Consider the following 22,665-nt stretch of genomic DNA (forward strand, 5'->3'; position numbering starts at 1 on the left):
TTTTCCTGTACTTGGACGAATAATATTAACTTGACTGGTCTCAGTTCTTCTGTGGAAAGCCTAATGGGGCTCAAATCTAGATACTATTAATCTGTGTTTCTAAAACTTCTGGGTCAAGTATTGATCCTGTGTTTCTACGAAACTTCAAAATTGAGCACACTCTTCATTTGGTTTAGCTGTTAAACTCAGTAGTCGGTTCACAAGCAGTTTCCTCTCGCAGCCTTCATACCAAGCTTTCCAGGCATTTTTACATGTGCTCCTGATGCGGTACTGGGCAGTTTTAATTAGCCGTGCTAATTAAAAACGCCCGTGCATCACATGTATCAGTGGCACATCCCTGTACTGAGAAAATGGCTGTGATGCACTTTGAACTAAAGCATATCGAACATTGTTTTAGTTCAAAGCACACCGCCACCGTTTTCTCAGTGCGGAAATGCACTGTACTGCTGATGGACGTGATGCACAAGGCTGCCAGACCGTGTCAATTTGTGTTCCAGCAGACCTGATTAATTAAGTCTGCTTGGACACGCTGGATTTCCAGCGTGTTGGAGCAGGCTCCCCGCATGTGTGTTAAGTGCCCGCTGTTTCTTCATTTTGTTTTTGTGTTTGTGATAGAAGGTTGTTTTAGGGCATAAGTACAGAACTCTAACTATTCCTTTGTTAACAGTAATTTGATGTATGGGTTAAGCATTTAATTGGAATACTCCCTTCTTGGTAATTTAAGAGTAGCCTCTGAACACTTTGGGGAACACAGGTGAAAAAGCAGGGGTGGTTCACTCCTTAGAGATGAATTGTGTTTTCATTCAGCCACACACTTCCCATGTAACCTCAGAGAAGCTTTAAATGAATCTGCAAGTTAGCTTCCCCATCTGCAGAGAAGTGTAGAATTTTTGTGCTTCGCATTGATGATGAGATGTCCCTAATCTATAAAATGAGCTCTCATTTAATTTTACAGAATTAAGCAAAATTTCTTCTGAGATTAGCTTTATCTTCCTATAGTACAGGGGTTCTTCACAGGTTCAAACTATGTTAAAAATCCTGGAAAGTGCTACACAAGTATAAAGCATTATTTCAGGTCCACATCCATGGTTATCATAATAATGTTTTGAGGGAAATTACATTTCAGATATCTGAATCAAAGCAGTGCTGCTCTGTGTTGTTAAGAAAGCAAGGTTGGCTTTGTAAACTATAGGATGGAAAAATGGAAATTAAAAATATTATGATTGTTAATTGAGTAATTGTGAGTAGAATATGATATTTTTAAATTTATGTGCACCTCAAGTATTATAAAATATTTTTATTCCATTATTTTACCTTTTGGGAAAATTGAATTTACATCATTTAACGTTTTAAAATGACAACTTAATTTTAAATTTCATTTTTTTTACTGAGGCACATGCTATGAAAAGAAAGCATTTACACTTTTAACTGTTAACATGCTGTTAAAATGAAAAAGTATAATAGATTTTTACACGTATGTTAGTTTGGATTATTTATCTTTATGTTGTGCTTTAATTTTCAGTGATTTTAATTTTCAGTGATTTATTACAATATACATTTATTACAATATTCACAAGTCCTATGTCAGGTTTTCTTTCTCTTTCTGACAATAAAATATGTAATGTTACTTTTACTTCATAGGACGTGTACGAACAAAGCTTTCAACACCCTCTGTTGGTATTGGAAACTCAAAAACAGATTCCAGAGGACGTAGTAGAACAAAAGTGGTGTCTCAGTCGCAGCGTACGTATTCTTCATTTATCAGTTACATTTAGAAAAAAAAGTTAGGCCAGATGCTTAAGTGCACATTCATTGGCCAATGGCTATGGTCAAAGTTACTTAAAACAGTAAGCAACATACTGAGTTGTTGTTCTGTGCCTTAGGTTCGTCATCGCCAGACAAAAATGAAGGTATTTTTTTCAGTGTTTTGGGTCAGTAGTATTTGCATGTTTTTGAAATATTTTCTAATTTGTGTTGTCTTTCTTTGGGCAAAATGTTAGGGCCAGGTCATTGCTATTTAAATTAACATAAAAGGAATGCAATCTGCCACCAAATCAAATCTGTAGTTGTAACCAACAATTTCATCCTCTTCCATTCCCACTTCCTTCCACCCGTTCTCCATTTCCCAAACATCTTGATGTACTAGGTACTTATAATACTTACGTTTGATAAATGGGAAATCTGGTAGGGAATGGTATAACCTTCTACTCCAAGGATACCTGAAAAACTTATTTCTTTAGCACTTAAAAAGTTGGCTGTTTTTTTGGGGGGTGGTGTCTGTTTTGTTTTGCTTCTTAGGTAAGTGTATTGTAAAGGTACAATTCAGACATGGTTTACCTTCCTTTTTCAACTTAAGGTAGACAAACACAGTTAATGATGCCTTTACTTAACGTTTTTATTTTTTGCAAAAAAAATTTCATCATCTAGGTTTCTGTAATTATTTAATTTCTATCAGCAACTCAGTATAACGTACCCATGTATTCAGCATTAGTATTTTGTATTTCAAAGCTGACATGATTAAAAAAAAAAAAAATCAAAACCACTTAAAAAGATATTATTAGTCTGTTAGAACCTTTAGATTTACTGGTCCTTTTCATTTACAGACTAATTTGGTTCACTGAGGAATTTTGGAGGGCCTTTTTTTTTTGTCTTGCTACAAAATTAGCTTAGTTTTGGTACTGAGGTGATTAATCTATTATGTATAATCTGCTATACAGATATAGCTAAGATATAGTGATTTCCACTATATCTTAAGGAGTGTCTTTAAATTGTAAAATGACAATGCAGTTACAAGGTTTGAAAACTATGATGGGTTATGGAGTCAGTTAGATAATTTTTTAATTATCATTTCTTATTATTTATTTTTAAAATTCGCATACTGCCCAACATGAATTTTTGTTGTAGAATTTTTTTTAAATATATTGATAATTTGGGGCCTGATGATCCAACATACCCTTATATACCATGTCCACACAAGCGTGGATGTTCGTTTTCCTGGGGTAACAACGATACTTTGTGCTGCTGCTACTTGTCCCTGGGGAGCGGTCATGCCACGCACCCTCTGGCACAGCAGGTTACCCCACGTGGGGTAAGGGAGGCTGGGCCCGCACTGGGCTGGTCTCAGCAACCTCACCTGGGGTCCTCCTCACCTGGGGCTGCGGCAGGATCACCACTGGGGTACCAGTGGTGATCCTGCCGCAGCCAGGCTCTGGTTTTGGGCGGTGCACGCTGCCCCTCTGTGAGCTGCTCTGTTTTGTTTTGTTTTTTTAAAGCAGGTTTTTTTGACCCTGGGGGAAAAAAACCCTGTGCTGCTACCTTGCAGCACAGAGAATAGCTGAATGTGTGGTATGTGGCACCTCAGACATGTCCACAGTGCCACATACCGCATGGCTTTGCTCGTCTGGACTTGGCCGTACATGGTTAATTTATGTGTGGTTGCCATACGCTGTTCAGAAACATTTTTTTCAGGAGCATATGATCACTATACAAACTATGTTTCTAAAGCTTGCAACTTCGGCCTAAAATTAGTGAGGTATAAGGAATATGATACTCCCGTTATCTCACAAATCATTTGTCAAAGTAGAATAATATGTTCAAGTGGGGAAAAAAGCTAAAGGTCTTTAGTCAATACTGTACATCTTTTAATAGTCGGGGAGAAGGAAGGAAAAAGGACGGGAATTATATTTTCTTACTACACATCCACCATGTACAATAAGAAAGTACACCTTTCATCCACCATTCATCTATTAATAATAATCTATTCAGGATCTTATTTTCCAAGAGATAATATCAAGTCAAATGGTCCAGAATTGATAACGTTTGTAAAATCAAGTTTTTACAGAATCTGAAGACCAATAGAAATGTTTTATATAAGCATTTCAATAAACAATCAAGTAATCTTTCCTCTGAAATGTTGCAAGCCCAATATTATGTTTACATAAAGATCTTCTAAATGACTGACTAATTATTGTCCAAGATAAAAATAATGCAAACAGTAAATAGCTAGCAATGGAGTAAAATATACTAAGAATTTTGTTTAAGATGAAATTCACAATGAAAAGTAGAAAGAGAATATTTAGATCCCTTCCAAGTCTTTATTTAATATGTGTGTGTGGAAAACGCATTTAATAATTTGTTGCTTTAAGAGCACTCAGGATTTAAAGACAGAAAAACCCCCAGTTTCTATCTCGGCTAAAAATTGTTTTTTGAAGTGTTCAGACCAGTTTTAAAAAATACTATATTTAAAGTTATCTTAAATATGGAGATACAAAGTGCAGCCATTATAGTCTTTTATAATGGCAGGTTAAAACAGCCCTGGCAGACATTAAAACAACAATGCATTTGGGATTGGAAGGCTTCTGTACCTCAACCCAAATAATATTGCACCTTGTGCTGTGCCAGATGTGTATAGCCAAAGGTACAATGTTTTCATTGGGGCATAAAATTTCTCTAATCCTAAACCATTGCTGAGCCCATCTGATCCCTACCTGATCTGCAGGGGCAGCCCTGTCTCACACCCAGGATTGTCAGGTCCAGGTCTGACAGTCATCTTGGTTGTTGGCCCAGTACTGAGACAGCCTAGCTATATGCATGCATTTTGGCACTGGGACCCCAGGATTGGTGAGCCTCTCTCCCATACCAGGGTCTCTGTGGCCCAGTAGGTCTAAAAGTGTGGGTTCAGCCTGGCTCCCTGCAACCTAGCATTTTAAAGTTCCTGCAGGGCAAGGCAAGAGAAGCTATTGGGCTCGGGGTTTGCCAGGACCCTTGGCTCCTCTCCTCCCAGGGAACCTTGCAACCTGCTGTCCCACTAGGCAGTTTTTTGGCATTGGAACAAGGGCTGTCCTGGTCCTGATGCTGACCCCTGCCCCCTTGCTGATAATGACATTCAGCTGATTGTTAGCATCAGCATGCGGACGCTTCACTTTCAATTTATGCTGCCATACAAACAAGCTATGAAGATGTTCCACATTTTGTGCAGCCATATCTTTGCAGCTGTTTTTCCACTTTCTAGTGTTATACATCAGCTGAATATGTGGCACTGTTACTATTTATGGTGTAATTAACACATTGAACCATAACTGAAGTATGTGCCAGGGGTTATTCTTATAGTCAGTATTTATTACCTGAATTTCTGAATACTTCCGCAGGGACCGAATTAAACTTATTTTAATGCCTAAAACCAAATATCACTAACTCGGTTCAAAATCAAGTTCCTACTCTTTATGTTGAGATAGGTCTTTGGAAATATTTTAGGATCTATAAGGACTTTAGGGAAACTTTTAAGAAATGTATGCCTTTAATGATAAATTACCCCTAAAAATGCTCTTGTGAAATTATTAGTGAAATATAAATGTAGGCTTTAAAATTTCATTTTACTAGTAAATTTAGGGTAGTTTGCAAATGAATTGGATTTCTCCATGGATTGGGGTCTCCAGGAATGAGTTGGATGCCATCCCTTGATTTGCCTCTGAAATAAGTGGATGGTTTTATATGAGGTTGTCTGAAAAAATAAACGTGCCCTTTTAGACTTACCATCCTCCTCCTGCTCAGAACTGAATCCTTCAGCACAGATTCTTATCTGCAGGTCTCTGGAGTGGGAAGAATACCAGTTCTAAGGTCATGTACATGGGGAATAAATAGAGCAAATAAAAAAGTACGAACTAGGACTACTTGTTGTATTCTTGACATTTTGGGATATAATTTTTTTCCAAAATTTGAATTAAAATAGGAATTATTGAAGTGTAGCCGTGTATTAAAAGTTCCAGATTTGTTTTAAGAGACTGTTTTACAGTGGGTTTCATGGCAGATTTAGATTCACATTTCATACGCGTTACTGTAGTATATGGTTACTTCAGTACCACCCTCATTGTAAACAAGATAACAAAACAAAGAACTTCCCCTCCCCAGCAAACTGCAACAACAACCTAAAAAGTTGCACATAATACACATGTTTTCTGTGCATTACAAGTTTTTAGACCCAAAGCTATTGTGCAAATGTAGACATAGGACAATGCTTACTTAATATGCACTTCACATTTCAAGATCAGGTTATTTGACTAATACTTGCAAGTTATGCTGGCTTCATGAAGTATGTTGTTTTAAGGAGATTGAAAACCCTTTCCTTTTACTTGTCCTCTCATATTCATTTGTAAATAGGCAGTAGAATTTAAATTCCTGTATCTTGCCCTATACTATGATTATTTCATTATACTTGGAAAAAACATGCTGTGCTTGCATTCTTTTTGGCCCTGAAGCAATTCATTAAGGCCTGCATTATGTTGTTAAGCTTATGTCTTTTCAGAGAAAAAGAATAAGTCTCTAGATGAAAACAAACATTCTTATTTTATGCTTCAGAAGAACTATGGCAGAGAGGAAAAAAGGAAGTTAACTAACAAATTCAGTTAATTTGAAAAATCTTATAACTCAATTTATAATGTATGAAAGTTTTGTTAGGTTGCAGATGTTTTCAGATCACCCTTCCCACCCCAGTTTTCCTTTGCTGTCTTTGTCAAAAAAAATGTTTGTGGTCTTTTGTGAAAGTTTTCTTCAGCTATTACACTTTTAAAGCTTGGGTTTTTTTGTTTTGTTTTTGCAATCTAATATTCTTTGAAAGTATTCTGAAAGTTGAGTTAATGCTTAATTGAAATGTTATTGTCCTGTAGTATGCAATTATTGATTAGAAAGCTGGAGATTTGTAATTTGCTTGTGCAGCTTTGCTCCATCTCCTTTCTACATGAGAATCTGAGCTCAGTTCTTCTGTGGAACCTACTAAATGCACTGCTTTAGCATAACCCTCTTGTGGCTTTTTTTTTCCTGTGTGAACTGACTAAAGCTTTCTTATTTCCATTTGCCATCCATTTTTAATCTGCTCTGCTCCCTCCCTCTTCATGGATTATAAATCCCTACCCTAATCCTGCCTTTACACTTGTTCAGGATCACAGTCTGCTAACCCCATTGGTGGTAAGACTCTACAGAATTTGTGTGTGCATCGTTGTTTGATCATCTGTCTACATACTACTCATAATAGGACCTATTCAGCAGAAATTTCAACTCCCTTTCTGTGGTTCTACTCAATTAAATGTAATCCTTTTTTGAAAGGCAAAAAAAGTACCACCTTTTGTATTTTTTTGCCATCAGATCATCATTGATTCCTTATATCAAGAACTGCTGATGCTAGTATATGTAAGGTAGATAGTTGTAAAGGTAAGATTTAACCAAAATGTTCAAAGAGTTTATAGTAGACAATATTAGGTATTAGTCAGATATAAGAATTCTCCAAGATCAGTAGGGTGACCTATAAATATATTTTATATTGATCAAACATATTTTCCATGTTTAAAAGAGAGGTGGAGAAAAGACTTTCAGGCTTTACAAATTACTGAGGAATTTCTAATATGATTTTTTTAAAGTATGAAAACAAAAACCTCATATTCTCTCATCTCCTAAAGCCTCCACCACCAGAGAGAGAAAGGTATTCCATAGAGGTCAGGCCTTTCTAAATCAGTTGTAACGATGTGAATGATATGAAGAGACTTCTGCATAAACTCTTAATTCTTACAAAACAGTGTACAAAACTAGAAGAGATGTCCACTGTTTAGCTCAATACAGATGCCATGTTCCATATGTCCATACCATGCAACATTGCATGTTTAATTTCTGCTGAATAGGCCGGTATTTAGAAAAAGGCATTTTCTAAATAATCATTTGTTCAGTTCAAACAACGAGTCGGATAATAGATGCATGCATTGTTTTAGTCCCTCCCTACTTCCCCCATATTATTTTTCAGTTGTTTCTTGCTACCAAGCTTTAATCAGCTTGTGCTCTTGAAACGTGCCTGTGGACTTCATTTTCACAGTATTTGTCCCTTTCAATTGCTACTAATGGTGTTTACATTTTCAGAATACTATGAAACTTGCTTGTTGAGACATATTGCAGGGAAAGCTGATAAGTGTCCTAACTAGCCTCATTCAGTTTCCCAGCTTCATTTAAAGAGTGAAAAATTACTGTAGACTTCAGTCAGTTAATTTTGGTTAAAATATTTCTTTGCTTTCTAATTAAGATTTTTCAGTCAGATTGTTGTCTGTAGTTGGAAACAGTAATTTATACCGGTTGTTGCTATAAAATAGTTTTAATTAGTGTATATAGAGGAGATGAACTGTTCAGTTTTGGGGTTTTAAAACCCAAGTTCTCTGCAGCTGGAACATCAGAGGATGAGATAATATAGGTAACTGACCAATTTCTTGCAGTGGGTACAGTATGCTGAAATCAAAGCTAAATTTACTAATAAATGTATAATTTTGATTAATGAAAATCTGCTAAATCCTTAAACTTGTTTTAATCAGAGATGTTTTTCATGATGGTTCCAGAGGTTGAACCATTATAGGTTGAAAATTATAGTTCTGAAACCCATAGTTAAGTTTTTAGTGCAACTTCCATGGAAATAAATGCGAGTCTTTTTTGTTTCTTTCTAGCAAGTGATGCATTAGTCTCCAAGAGAGTAGGACTTGAACGTCTGGCACTCTGAACACATCATAGGGCTTACTTAACATTTAAATGACGAAGAAAACCTAGTTGCCTGGTGACATTTTTTGTATTATAACTATTAGGGTGATTAATCCAGTGACATTACAAAGACCAATAGTTTATCTGTGTTTCTAGGTGCTAGTGGTTCATAATAGATGTATTTTTGACCACATCAGTTTTACATAATTTAAAAACTGAGGACAAAAATGTTCATATTGAACAATAGTGGATCTTTTCATAAACACTTGAAAAAATATTTTTATGCTTCATTTTTGAGACTTGATATTAATTTACAGATATTTCTCAGATTTTGCACTTTATTTTGTAAGTTTTTTCAATTCCCTTTTCCAAACCATTTCAAACAATCTACCACAGCTTTCCTACTGATTTTGATCATGTTTACTTTCTCCATTTTTAATCTTACTTTCTTTGAATTTGTTGCTTATGTTTTACTTATTTTGCCTTCAGCTGGTAGCCGATCTGGATCTCCTGGAAGAGTTTTGACGACAACCACACTCTCCACTATGAATACAGGGGTTCAGAGAGTGTTAATCAATCCTGCAACAGCTCAGAAACGTAGCAAGATCCCACGAAGCCAAGGATGCAGTAGAGAAGCTAGTCCTTCTCGATTGTCAGTAGGTAAGAATTTCTTTGCAAATCATGTAACTTGAAGCATTTGGTTCCTACAGTTCATTTTGTTACAGGTGGCAGGCAGGCTGGAACTTGTGTAACTGCAATTCTAAAATGTGACTGTTGGGGTTTACAGAACCAGCTACCAAGGGACTTACTGTATTTTACCTGAATCCAAGATAACTTTAAATTTAAGAAGACCTTTCCCCCCAATAATTAGATATTGGACATGGGCAAGTTATAATTTTTTATGTCTATAATTGAATTATTAGATCGTTATCTTAAATATGCCACCCTCACCACCACAACAGGGAAAGCAATGGCAGGGAGGTGGTGAAATGACAAGTAGTCCTGCCCTTGCCACCTGCCCCCTCCCCACCACTGTTGCCTGCACCCCTTGGCACCTGTGCCCTCTCCCCTGCCCTTTGGACCCCCTGCTTGGCCCCCCACTTCTGCATGCTCCCTGCCGCCATATACCCTCAGTCTCAGCTCCTGCTTTGACCTAGGACATGGAGCACATGATGGCTCTGTTCCCTGTTTGGTCATGTAGCAGTGGTTGGGTAGTGGCAGCTCTGGCTTTGGTCCTGGGGCCAGGGCCACCACCACCACTGCTGCCTGGCTGGATGGGAACCAAAACCACCTTGTGATTCATGCCCCAGCCAGGAGCAGGGCCTGAACCATGATGATAGAAGCCCCATTCGCACCTTACATTTTAAGATGTGATTAACCAGTTAACCACACCTTAAGTGGTCACCTGGCCATGCATTCAGTCAATCAGCGGTATGATAAAAAGAGGAATAAGCTACAAAGTTATTCCACAAAATATGTAATAACTTTGTTGCTACTTCCTATCACACTATTAATTTAATATGTGGCCAGTGTCCCCTGTTGCTGGGAGCCCTGTCAGCTGATCAGAGCTCCCAGCTAGGGGGCCCATGCACCCCCATGGCTAGGAGACTGCAACTCATGTTATCTTCCAGCTGCAGGGATGCCCCATGCACCCCCTTGCCTGGGAGATCGCAGCTCATGCTCCCCCTGTACCAGCAATAAGACATGATGGTAACTGATTCGTCATCCCACAATTAGGTCTCCTGCCATGCACATGTGGATTGTGCATTAGATCCTACCACACCTTTACCTGCCTGTGTAGAGGAACCTTAAGGGTAAGTGTTGCCCAGAGACAGGGCAGCAGCATTGTGGAGCAGGCAGGAGAAGGGAAGTGGGCTACAGCTTTGATTCTGAGCCCAGGTTGGGACTGGAGCCAGAGCTCCAGTAGCCTGCCCCACTGCTTTGTATTTGAATCCAACTCAGGGGGTTTTCGAACAGGGGGGAAAAAATCTCATCAGATTCAAGTAAATATAGTAAATTACATTTTCAAATTTAAGCTGGGACAGTGAAGTCTGCTGCTGTCTGAACACATTGGCACATGCCTCTGTGCTTAGGCTTAGGCCAAGAAGGGAGAATGTGGGAGGAGCAAGTACAAAGCACTATTGATCACACTTGACTCCTCTAGATAATTAAGAGCAATTGTAAGGAGCAAATCTTCATGGCAGCTTGAAAATACTGAGAGCAAGAAAGGAGATGTGACGTGAGCTTTCCTGACAATGTGTGTAATTCTTTCCAATGTGTATAGTTTAGAGATGAATGTTATGCTTCCTGCTTCCTCAGAGGGGTACTGCCTCATGCTTTAACTCAACTCTACCTGTCCTTTCTTGAAATGTCAGTAAATGTAACTGAGTTGCTCCTGGGTTTTTAGTATTTTTCCCATTAGCTCTAAACTGAATTCTCTCTCCCTTCTTCAGATAGGTTGTTGTCCTAAATGCTGTTACAGAAGCCGACACGTTTCCATAATAGAAAGAAAAAATAGATGGAATTCACAAAAAGTTGTGAATTATTGTGAATTCATTTAGTTCTGAGTGAATTATTGTGAGGGCATCTCATTAATGGATATATTATGAGAGAATCTACCATCTTTTCTGAGCTTTTTTCAAATGGTTTTAGAGTGATTGTGGAGAAATACTTTTACTTTAGCTGGCTATATTTAGTGCAGTTCATTAAGTACAAAAACAGAATGCAAGTAGGTGTGTAAAAAGAGGAGATTTCTGTTCTTAGAAATGTCTATGCTCGTATTTATTGAAAAACACAATTACATTAAAACTGCAACTTTTCTTGTCTTCTTTCTGTACTATCGTTTCTCTGTACCCTGAATCATACTAGCACGAGGCAGCCGCATTCCTCGACCTAGTGTGAGTCAGGGGTGCAGTCGGGAGGCCAGCCGTGAAAGTAGCAGGGACACGAGCCCTGTCCGCTCTTTTCCACCCCTTGGTAAGTACTCATAGCCCTTGTGCATGGCTACTTCGCCTTTCATTATCTGCACGTAATGAACCCATATCCTCATTTGGCTTATAGCAGGCAACTATTTTTCCCCTTCCTCATGGCTCACTTTCCATTTACTTTTCTAGAAAAAAGATCAATGTGCAAATGGTATGCACATTGAAAAAGTAAATGTCATTTTGATAGGAGTCTTGTCCTAAACATCCATGTGCCTGGGAAGATGCATGTTATGCAATTCCTGGTTTAAAAAGACAGTTGTGCTCTCAAGTGTGATAGTAAAAGTAACCTTGGGAAATTACATGTTGTTGTTTCTCTTGATTTCATTACTTACATATAGCTTAAAATGATTTTTCTTATTGTGACTGCATCCATTAGAGTCACAGAATCAGGTTACATTTTTTTTCTTGTTGCCTGGATCAGACAGGAACGCTGGTTGGTTAGCGCAAAAAATAGTATAGTTAGCAAGCAGTACTTTTAATAAACAAGAAGGGAGTTCATACCCTGTTCCTTTACTAATGAGTAGAGAATTTCTTTTAAATTTTTGCTAAAGATGTATGATTTTTACTGTAGAGAGGAAATAAATCTCTTCAGTTACATGCCAATTTTACAGTCATTTTTCAAAACAGAATTGCACTGTTAAAGTCGTCTTTATTTTCTTTATATAATAAATGTTAACAAATAGATACGAGTCTTATTTATGAGGATGATCCTAAATCCTGTTCTAAATTATACTTTTAATTCCTGAAATGGAAATATAGCATAAAGATTGCAAGATTAGGGGAAAGAAGAGGGGATTTGGGAATGTCTTTCAGGTCTAAATGACCACCCTTGCATCTTCTTTTTCAAAGCTACTGAAACAATGACATAATGTTCAGGTATGTAGTACTTGTTATTAGGCTGGCGTTTTAATTTTTTTTTAAAGGGACAACTGACATCCATTTACAGAAACCAAGTGAAAGCACAGGAACAGAATAGTTGCTTTAAAAAAAATCATTAACTTCAGATCTTAAATCATTTTAACATAATCTAGGTAATAAATATTAACTTCCATTATTCTTTTCTATGTGATTTTAAAATTGCTAGCATTTTAGGTAATAAACCTTCTAGAAAAAAATATCTTAATTGGCTTTGGGCCTCTTCTGTAAGATAGAAAGTTAGCTCTTGAAGGTACTGTTTAAAAATAACCTAACTCCAAGAGGATGGTAACAATAGATAGTGGGTTACTGGGGCACTGTTACTTGACATTTCTTTTTCCATTAACAGTTTTCAGCTTCTGCCAAATACCATCTGTATGTTGAGGTATTTGCTTCCATCAAGAATATAAATCTGGAGAGCCAGATTTAATACAAGTGTTTTTTTCCTAAAATAAATACTCCAGGATTTCTTGTTTTACTATTTCTTAGTCTCGGTCTTCTCTAGTGTTTAACTTAGACTAACTAGACTTACTGGGTATAGTTTTTTTTATTTTCAAAGACATTTTTCTTGAACTAAATCCTAAATCATATCAACACAAGTGAAACAGAACAGCAAGGCAAATCACATATCAATACTTAGATTATTTTTATAACACATTTGACAATTTTACATAAAACCTGCCTACATCCGTAGTCTCTTAATAGTTCCCAACAAAGAATATTTTCTGTAGGTAATAGCCCAGGTTTTATATAAGCTATGTAGCTATAGAAACCTTTTGGTAATTCTGCACTGCAGTGACACAAGTAGATGTTAATTATAACATAGTGGAGACAGCACATATTTTAACTTAGTTCTGTGAAGCAAGGGATTTATAAGCAAATGCAGTCAACTATTCTACTGAGTTATTTTTTTTAAATATGTATTTTTTGGATTGATTTCTAATTTCCTTTAACCAGAAAGTATGTTGTTTTCTCCCCTAAACTTTGACATTAATTTTTACTGAAGTTAATTTTTAATAATTTGGTAAAATGGCAAATTTCCAATCATTAGGGAGAGTAGGTCTGTTATAACACTGAAGACTCAAATTGCTCAAAAACTATGGAATATTGCACATTTTACCAGTAATATTGCCTTCCTTTGTGATCTTAGCCTATTTGGCTTACTGATTTGAAGTAGCTGTGGTGAAACAAGAGTATTACTTTTAATAGCATTCCTTGTTTTATGATGATCTTGAGAGCCTGGTATGGGCAAAATTAAAGAAGAATTCCCTATTTTTGTACTTGGACTTCTTGATATTCCATGTTGTTATGTTGCTTTTTGTGTTGTGTGCTACTGTTGAGTGTTTTCTACTCCCTGCATCCTTCAGCATTACTGCCTAAGCGTCTAATATTGCATTCTCTGCCAAATAAAGATTTCATAGTTCATCAATTCTATGCATAGTTATTTTGATGCAAATTATATTGGTTAAGCATTGCATAACAGAGTAGAAAATCGATAATTAAGAGTCTTTTCTTGTTTCAATATGTTTAAGGACATGGCTTACCTGTAACGTTCAGTTATTGTCTTCCTCATATCAGGGTCAGTTGGTTAAAACCGGTCATTTAAATTACTTTCATCCTAATCAGGAGCAAGCAGGAAAACTTGACATAAATAATTAATACAAATTTTCCTTTTTATTTTTGTTTTTTGCTAAGCAAAAAATTCAGTATGTCGATGCACGTTTATTTGAGCAGTTCTGTAGCTTAGCCTACATTTATTTTTTTTCATTATGTTAGAAATTGGTGAATGACTTGTTCCTTGGCAAATTATATTTGGATGAGAATTAAATTTACTTAAAATGCATAAATATAGTATTTTAAGATCAGTTAAATGAAATTACGTTAAATATGGTGTATACAGAAGGAAAAGGGACAGTTTCTCGAACTAAGTTTTTCATTTAAAACTTCTTTATTGAACAAAGAAAATATTAACTATATTTGGAGACCTAAGCAGTCACCATGGGCCAGACTTTCAAAGGTTTATAAGTGCCTAGGGGATTTTCTACAACTTCTAGCAGTGAAGTGCTTGACTCATATTCCTTTGAATAATTTTTAAATAATTAAAGTAGATTTAGAGTTTGGCATAGGTTGTCTCAGTTTTAAATTCAATTTTTAAAAGAAAAAATATATTTGTATTTAAATCTGTTTTTCTTTTCATTAAAACTTCTGAACTAGAATGTGATGATTTTAACTTGAATTGGCAGCCAGCCAGCCAGGGGACATAGAATAGAGCTCAAGCTAGCCTAATTAGTCAGCTGCCAAATAATAACTGCAAAACAGTTGAGCTGCACAATCCCACACTAACTTGAGTATAGGCAAGTATAGTTGATTCTGCAGGGAAGATACAATCTAAGTATACTTTTTTTAGATTGCTCCTAGGGGAATTGGGCCTGTGCAATTTTTTATATTGAATTTAAAACTATGCTTGCTTTTATTCATCTTTAAGCATGGAATTAACTGCTTTCTCTGTGTATTTGAGGGGCTTTCTTGAACCTTTTTTCTTGGCTGTTAATGTTGTTTCATACAATAATACTTAATACTGCACCTGTTTGCTAAAAACTGATTATTCTTCTTCTCCAACTGTACAACTGTCACTGTACCTTGTCTCCATGGTAATAGGCAGGGTTTACATTATCCTGTTATTGCAGCTTCCAGACATCACTCCAGATCTACTGGTGCCCTCTACACCCCTGATGTTTATGGGGCTGCAGGTGAAGGATGAGTACACTTTTCTATCATCTGTGCAGTCATCCTGGATTTTTCCCCACTTGGTTTCCATTACAGTCCATTTTTTTAAATTACTATTTTTGTTGTTATAAGTTTTGTGTTTTGAATAGCTGAAGTAGATGTGTATTTATTTCATTTCTCCCTCAACCCCAAGGTCAAACCTTCTTCATCCACAGCATTCGGTTTAATTTGTTTTCCCTTGCGGATGGACTTTTAGTTTTTCATTATTTGATATTAGTAGAACATGTTTTACGTATGTTGTTTTCTAATTTAACACTGTTGGTAACTGTTGTTTTGTATTTGCTTTCTTTAGGGGGGGAAAAAACCCAAAATGAAGAAAAATGTTAATAACTAGTTTGTCCTTTAAGAAAAAAAGGACAAAAAAGTATCTCTGCATTTATATCCCAGTGTCTTTCAGTGTCGATCCCACTGTATTTCAGTTCAACTTTGTGTTTCCCTTCTCTCAATACAAATATTTTGAAGTATTCTATTTAGAATATCAAATATGAATATCAAATAACTACCCTGAAATATTAAAAGATATTTTGAAAGGAGAATAAAGCATTTTCCAAACACTTGTCTTCTGTTTGGGTTTTTAATCATTTTCTGCTTGAGTGTTTAAAGCAACTAAATTTTAGTTTTGCATTTTTGCCATTTGTACTAATTTTTTTTGTTTTTTCTTTATTTCTTACAACAGGTACAGGTTTTGGGATCAGCCAGTCAAGTAGATTGTCATCATCGGTTAGTGCTATGCGTGTTCTGAACACAGGTTCTGATGTGGAAGAAGCAGTTGCAGATGCATTGGTAAGAAGTCTCCATTCATACGAACAATAAAAGCATGGGTCAACTGTGTGATTAAGGTTTTTTATATGTAATATTTGTATTTCTACATGCATCCAGAAATACAGGTAGTTTAATCCTCTGAGTTCATAAGTGGAATGACTAGCACTCAAAATGAGTTTGTATGGCTAAGCAGATTAATTGAGGGAGAATTTGCCTTCCCTGGTTACAGCCAGTGTACAAAATTGAAGTCCTGAAGCAGCAAATTAATATTGTATCCAGAAGACTAACTGGCTATATAACAGTCTTTTATCTAGATTTTAGGCCTTGTACTAGGGTTTCACTTTTTTATGCTTTGGCTAGATATACAGTCCACTATTAAAGAAAACAAAAAATAAAGGCATATGTTAAAAATTGTTGATCTCTATTGTCGTCATAACGCTGTAGAATAAAAAGTAGACCTGTGACTTGGAAACAAAATTGACTAAAGTTTTATTTCCAAGTGTTTGTTAAATTACTGTCATGACTGTAAAGCTTAAATAGAGTGCTTTGATCAAATCTGTCATGGCCAGTAGACAGTATTTACCTTGTGCATTGGAACAGCCACAGGAAAAATAATACATGTAGTAGTCTCTTTGTAACTTTCTAATGTCCAAATGTATTTTCTGTGTTATCACAATAATCATACTAATTGAACAACTATTGTGACAGTTATTATGGAGTGAAAATAGTAGAATAAGAATTTATTTATGAGAGCTGACCAGTAATGAGACTTTAATTTCATGGAAACGATCTTAAATTTTGAAAAATCTTCATGTTGTACATCAAGAAGGGGAAAGACAGTTTGGAATCTTTAGTGAAACAGTTTCATGGCCATAAGCAAGCATTTTTGGGGCAAGCAGGTGGAGAACAGGCCGTCTAACTTCCCTAACAGTCCCAGCTCATGGTAGCTCACCATACAAGATGTTGGGGAAATGAAGATTTTTTCTTTCTGCCGCAAATCAGGGGACTCTGGGAGCTGAGCTATTGCTAATTTAGGAATGTGGGAATCTGCTGATAAGCTTGAAGTCTAGAAACCTACCCAAGTTACCTGGCAGGTAGGGTGCTGAAGACCTGGCAGGGAATCAGGTAAACAGTATTCCATTGTTATTTAGTAAAAAAAATCAACATGTTCCAATAGTACATCACAATGTTGATTAATGTTTTTTTTCTGCTGGAAAAGGGATCCATTGTCAGGTTTCTGATCAGCTCTACCATAATCTTTCTTCTGCATTTGATGACTCAAGTGTTTTGAAGGAATTCTCTTGATTTAATTTCTTTCTTTTTTTCTATTAAATCAAGACAAGTTTTATATGTCATTTTCTGTATTTTGTTAGACTACTTGCCATATTGGTAAATGAGCAAATTAATAACTTCGATTAAGTGGGAATAATGAAATCAAGAGTTTGAAATGGTCTAGTACACAGCTGACCAATTTCTAAGTAGTCAGGGGCTGCAGGCCACACTGGTTGTGGGGCCCCGCCACTGCACGTGCAGTGGGCTCCTGGGAGCCCTACCATGAATAGTCTCCCTGATGCACGCACAGCATGAACTCCTGCACACCCTCTGGAGCAGTGCAAGCCCGTTCAGCCTCCATTGCATGACCCCCTCTGCTGCTGCTGCCCAGCAGGCAAGCCAGATCTCCTCCCCATGCCTGTGTGAGCCCATGCCACTGCCATGTAGGAACAGACTATATGTCCTACCCTACTCTCCCACCCCATCGCTGTCCTGGAGTATCCCAAACCTCCAGCTGTACTGCTCTACGCCAAAGACCCTGACTGCCACCACAGCAACAGGAGCCCATGGGCTGCACATTTACCCCTTCTGGACGCGGCCCGCAGGCTGCGTGTTGGACAGCCTTTGTTTACCATATATTCTAAATCAGTCCTAAGTATATCAATTCATATTTAAAGCATGAGGTACCAAATTATGCAAATGCTGTGTGGAGTTTATTAGCACAAGGATTAGACTGACAGATTCTTTGAAATGCTTAAGCTGAAAATTTACAACCAAACTTCAGACGTTTACATATTGTGGAATTGATTTTTGAGTTCTCAGGAAGAAAATTTTAATATGAAATCCCTTTCTGTTGATGGCTCTGTTCATAAAGGCCATCAATAAAGAATCTCCTCGAACTGTTTTATCTTCACAGGTCACTTTATAAACTAAGCATGTGGGGGAGAGCCTAGAATATCATTGATGGAAATGACTGTTTTAGAATAGTTGTGCCACAGTTTTTGAAAATTCTTTAAATTTGAGCTGTGATCAGGAAAGTTTCTTCCATTTCACAGTTTCATCTATAAAACCCTGCCCAGCAGACTTGTTCAGAATATTATAGCCAAGATTTCCCATCTTGCAGCCTTCACTCAAAAATAGTTCAGTACATGGTTGATAAGAATTATTATTCACTTTGTCTGTGTGCACTTTGAGAGGATGGTGTCAAGATGGGAATCAGATTTAGAATCAACTAGCCTTGAGCATTTACTGCTCAGTGAAGCTTTGCTTATTTCAGTAAGAAACTTTTGGCTTTCTGCTTGTGATGCTCTAGAGAAGATTGCAGTAGTGAGGAATACTTATCCAACAATTGTAGAATTAAATTTCTGCATGTCACATCACCCCCCCATACCTTGCAGTGAAAGCCTTGAGCAATAGAGAGGAGTTCAGTAATTTCACTGGCCTTACGTTAGTTCTGACGTGGTTTCCAACAGTGTTCTCACTGAAGTGACTGATACCTTTCAGGAATATTCAGATGTTCCTGTCTTTTGTTTTTTGCTTCTCCTCCCTCCCCCATTACATTTCCAAAATTGTCCAGTCTTGGTCATTTTGTTTTTTATGGCATAACATTTTAAAGAAAAGTATGCTTCTATGATTTTTTCCTCTCCCTCTATTCACTTATATGCCTGCATGTATGTATATAATTGAGAACAAGTCTCCTGTTACTTATCCTGTTGCTGTTCTGTTTTTAAAGACATCTCTTGAGATAGTGACTATCTAAGAATGTAAACAGTACTGTCAATGAAAAGGGAAAAGTAATCACTTGATTTTTTTTTTTTGATTTTTTTTTTTTAATGTGAAATCACATAGGATGTTCATTGTCCTCTTCCACCCCTGAGTTTAGATGGCAGGGATCGTTTCAGGAGGTGTATATCTTTTTCATTTTTCTTTTAGAATGATAAGTATATTTTCTGTCCCGTGGCTTTTTTCCACTAATTGACTTCTGTAGGGACATTTTCAGTTCCATAACTGGAAGGTTCTAAATGTTATAAGTAGAGCTGGTTAGAAAATTTCAATGGTTGAAAATCGGGTATGAAGGGTGTTAAGGGGTTGTTTTGACAAAATTTTCAAAAAAGGAATTGGTTGGTAACTGTTGGCTGTAAATCTCAAGCTCAGTTATCGTTACATGACAGTCGACATCTAATAGCTTGCATCGAGGCATTCTGGAAATTTAGGTTCCTCCTGGTATTATATGGTATAGTGATGTTTTAATTAGCTCAGATATAACTAACTAAAAAAGAAAGTTGAATTAAAAGAATGTAGTTTCCAGTGACAGTAGTACCATAAGTAGTTATGCCACCTGTTAAATGTGAATTATCCTCATTTTTCTCAATTTCTCCATTTCTCTTTAATAATTTACTGCTATCAGCTCTTAGGAGACATGCGGACTAAGGTATAGAAATCACTGTTTTCCCCTTTATTATAATAGTTTTAACATTTTGCTGTATTGCATACTTGGATCATACAAAATTATATTTACCTATCAATTTTTCTTCTTGAGATTTGCAGTTAATAGATTTTTCACAAATAAAGCTTACATAGAAAATGATTAATTAGGTGGATAACTTTCAGGCTGCTGCTCTTTTTTAAATTTAGTTTGGAAACCCATATAATCAATCTGAATGTAAAGTGTTTTTACTACTATCCCTTGATTGATTGAACATCTGTAACCATTCATTGAAGCAGGGGTTGCCATGCTTATAAATGAATTGCCCAGCCTTTTGTAGATAGATGTAAATATAAATTTTGACACTAATTTGTGATCATTGCTAACATGGGGGTCTGTGTATAACAGAAAAAACCTGTACGAAGGAGGTATGAATCTTATGGAATGTACTCGGATGATGATGCCAATAGTGATGCATCCAGTGCCTGCTCAGAAAGATCGTACAGCTCTCGGAATGGCAGCATTCCTACATACATGCGCCAAACAGAAGATGTAGCAGAGGTCCTCAATCGTTGTGCTAGCTCCAATTGGTCAGAAAGAAAAGAAGGTCTTCTAGGTCTACAAAATTTATTAAAAAATCAGAGGACTTTAAGGTAAGAAAATGTTTCTTGTTTTAAAGCAGTTTTCTTTTAGGAACAGGGAAGAACCCACTGCTGTCCACCTTCGTATTTATATATGATATAATTTTATTATATTCTAAGTAGAATTGGAGTAAGCAAAGAAAAATACTCTACTGTATAAATGCTAGGTAGAAAATATCAGTGATATATCTTGGTATAAAAGTTATAGGTCTTGATTCTGTTTTATTTAGAAAAGTCATTTCATCCCTTTTCGTTCGCTAAAGTAGGAAGTAACTGAGATAAAACAGAAATCCAAAATAGTAAATAAAGCCTTATCCTTCAGATATTTCTGAGATGGTTTGTTTTCAGTGTGACCCTCTTATTTTAATAAACCTACTCAGTAGTCCTGCTAGAACCCTTCTCTAATGAGGGGGGATCATCACTAACTTAAAAAATGCCTAGAAAAACATTTGAGTGTACGATATTTGTACAGTATAGCCTCATAAATCCGGTGTGCCTGGGACTGAGCACCTGTTAGAAATTTGAAAATGCCAGATTTTTTTAAACCGGCGTGGCAGCCAGTCGTGGAGCGGAGGAGGAGGGGGGAGCAGCGACCACACGCAGAGCCATGGCGCAGGGTGGTGAATGTCAGCAGGCGCAGTGTGTAAGGTTCCCCCTCCTTGTCTGGGAGGACGGGGGGGAGTGGCGGCCAGTCCCAGAGTGGCAGGGGGAGGTGCTGTATTTTTTATAATTCCAGATTTTTGATGTCTGGATTAATGAGGTTATACTGTATGTCTTAATTTATTATCATAAGAAAATATTAATTTGAAATTTAATTCAGCTTTAACTCTTAAATGATTTTCTGTTGAAATTGGTAACTAATGAGAGTGGTAACTAATCCCAACTTTAACTTTTCTTTGCACTCTTTTTTTTTTTTAATATTTTTTTCCTAAAAATCAGCATTGACAAACAGGATATCAAACCAGAAACCCTTCAAAGTAGTAGGAAAAGTTCCCAATTGATATGCCTAATTAATTATTCATATTTTTGCAAAATTTTTGTAGTCCTATATTTAACAGAAGATATTTAACATTGTGGGAGGTGAAAAATATTCCTGATGTGTGACTTAAATATTTCATATATAGATTGTCTTTTTCAATTAAAATATAAAATAAATGGAATATTACTTTGGATTACTATGAGTTTAAAGAGATTACTTAGTTAAAAGTTATATTTAAGCAACATTTTTCATTATCAATTTTATTAATCTCTTAATTATTAAAATTGAAAGAATTAGAATGCCAAAACCAGGTTATTTACTACCTGGTTTCACTGTGGTGTTTGGTTTCAGTGATTGCTTTGCCCTAGTTTCATCTGCTAGGTTTCATTTACTGCAGGAGAATGTGTAATCAAAATTAAAGTGCTTCACTTTAAATGATTACAAAAAAGGAAAGTTTCTCTGAGAGGGGTTTTTGTGAACCTTATCAAGATGTGCTGGCCTAAATTTTTGGCTTTGTGTATAAGGCTTTTTTCTTCAAACAGTTCCTTACAGTAGCCCATAAGTAGCTAATTAGTTTATTATCTAATTGTTATTTCTCATTATTGACTAATTGTTATGTCATATTGACAGTCGAGTTGAATTGAAAAGATTGTGTGAAATCTTCACCAGGATGTTTGCTGACCCTCACAGCAAGGTATGTTTAGGTTTTACTGTTTGTTTGTAGTCAGCACTCAAAATCTTACACAATTTTTAGAGTAGTTTCTCTAAATGGTGTCAGTAAGGATTCGGTTGCACTTCTGAAAAATTTGTTATGAAATTTGTGATGGTGGTCCTGAGCTCTTAGGGAACTCTTTGCTGCTGTGTATTCTTATTATATGTGCTCTTATTTTCAATGATTCTGAATTACTCAGTTAAATATAAGGAGATTGTGGCATTTGACTTGATTTGAGTTTTCAAACGAAGTTCATTTTCTATCTTATGATTAAGGGGATGAAGTGTATGCTGAATTCTCTGCTAGCAAACTGAGTTAAAGTAAAACAACCCAACAAGTGGACAGCTCTCTAAAGCTAGCAGGAAATAAAGTAGAATATTTCTAATGATTTAATAATTATTTAATATTTTCCTGCTTGTCTTGAATTATAGGTATTCTGAGAAACCTTTTCCTATTTTCCTTTGTTGTGCAGTCTGTGTTAGCTTTTATTCACTTTTCAGTATTGATTTAAATCAGGGGTGCTTAGCCTGCAAGCCAAATGCAGCCCAGAGAGCCTTGGAGTCTGGTGACCCTCCCCCTACATGGCCTGATCAGAGCCAAGGCATGCCTCCTTTCCTCCTGGCCATGGGGTTGGGACTGGACCACAGCCCCTTTCTCTCATAGGGCTAGACCACGCCTTCTTTCCC

At 36.5% G+C, this 22,665-nt stretch overlaps 1 protein-coding gene across 10 annotated transcripts in view; it reads left to right on the forward strand.

Moving 5' to 3' along the window:
• Positions 1 to 22,665, forward strand: part of CLASP2 (cytoplasmic linker associated protein 2) — a 216,568-nt gene that overhangs the window by 146,310 nt on the left and 47,593 nt on the right. For 4 of the 10 annotated variants that reach the window (XM_025204139.1, XM_025204136.1, XM_025204140.1 and 1 more), the window contains 8 exons: positions 1,642 to 1,743; positions 1,884 to 1,910; positions 8,992 to 9,162; positions 11,371 to 11,478; positions 15,865 to 15,971; positions 19,630 to 19,653; positions 20,056 to 20,300; positions 21,898 to 21,961. In XM_025204139.1, coding sequence (XP_025059924.1) covers positions 1,642 to 1,743; positions 1,884 to 1,910; positions 8,992 to 9,162; positions 11,371 to 11,478; positions 15,865 to 15,971; positions 19,630 to 19,653; positions 20,056 to 20,300; positions 21,898 to 21,961 — 848 coding nt within the window. The remainder of the gene's footprint in view (positions 1 to 1,641; positions 1,744 to 1,883; positions 1,911 to 8,991; positions 9,163 to 11,370; positions 11,479 to 15,864; positions 15,972 to 19,629; positions 19,654 to 20,055; positions 20,301 to 21,897; positions 21,962 to 22,665) is intronic. The other 6 variants (XM_025204137.1, XM_025204141.1, XM_025204138.1 and 3 more) reach the window with 4 other exon arrangements.

The sequence above is a fragment of the Alligator sinensis genome, unplaced genomic scaffold, assembly GCF_000455745.1.
Source record: "Alligator sinensis unplaced genomic scaffold, ASM45574v1 scaffold1118_1, whole genome shotgun sequence".
NCBI lineage: Eukaryota > Metazoa > Chordata > Crocodylia > Alligatoridae > Alligator > Alligator sinensis.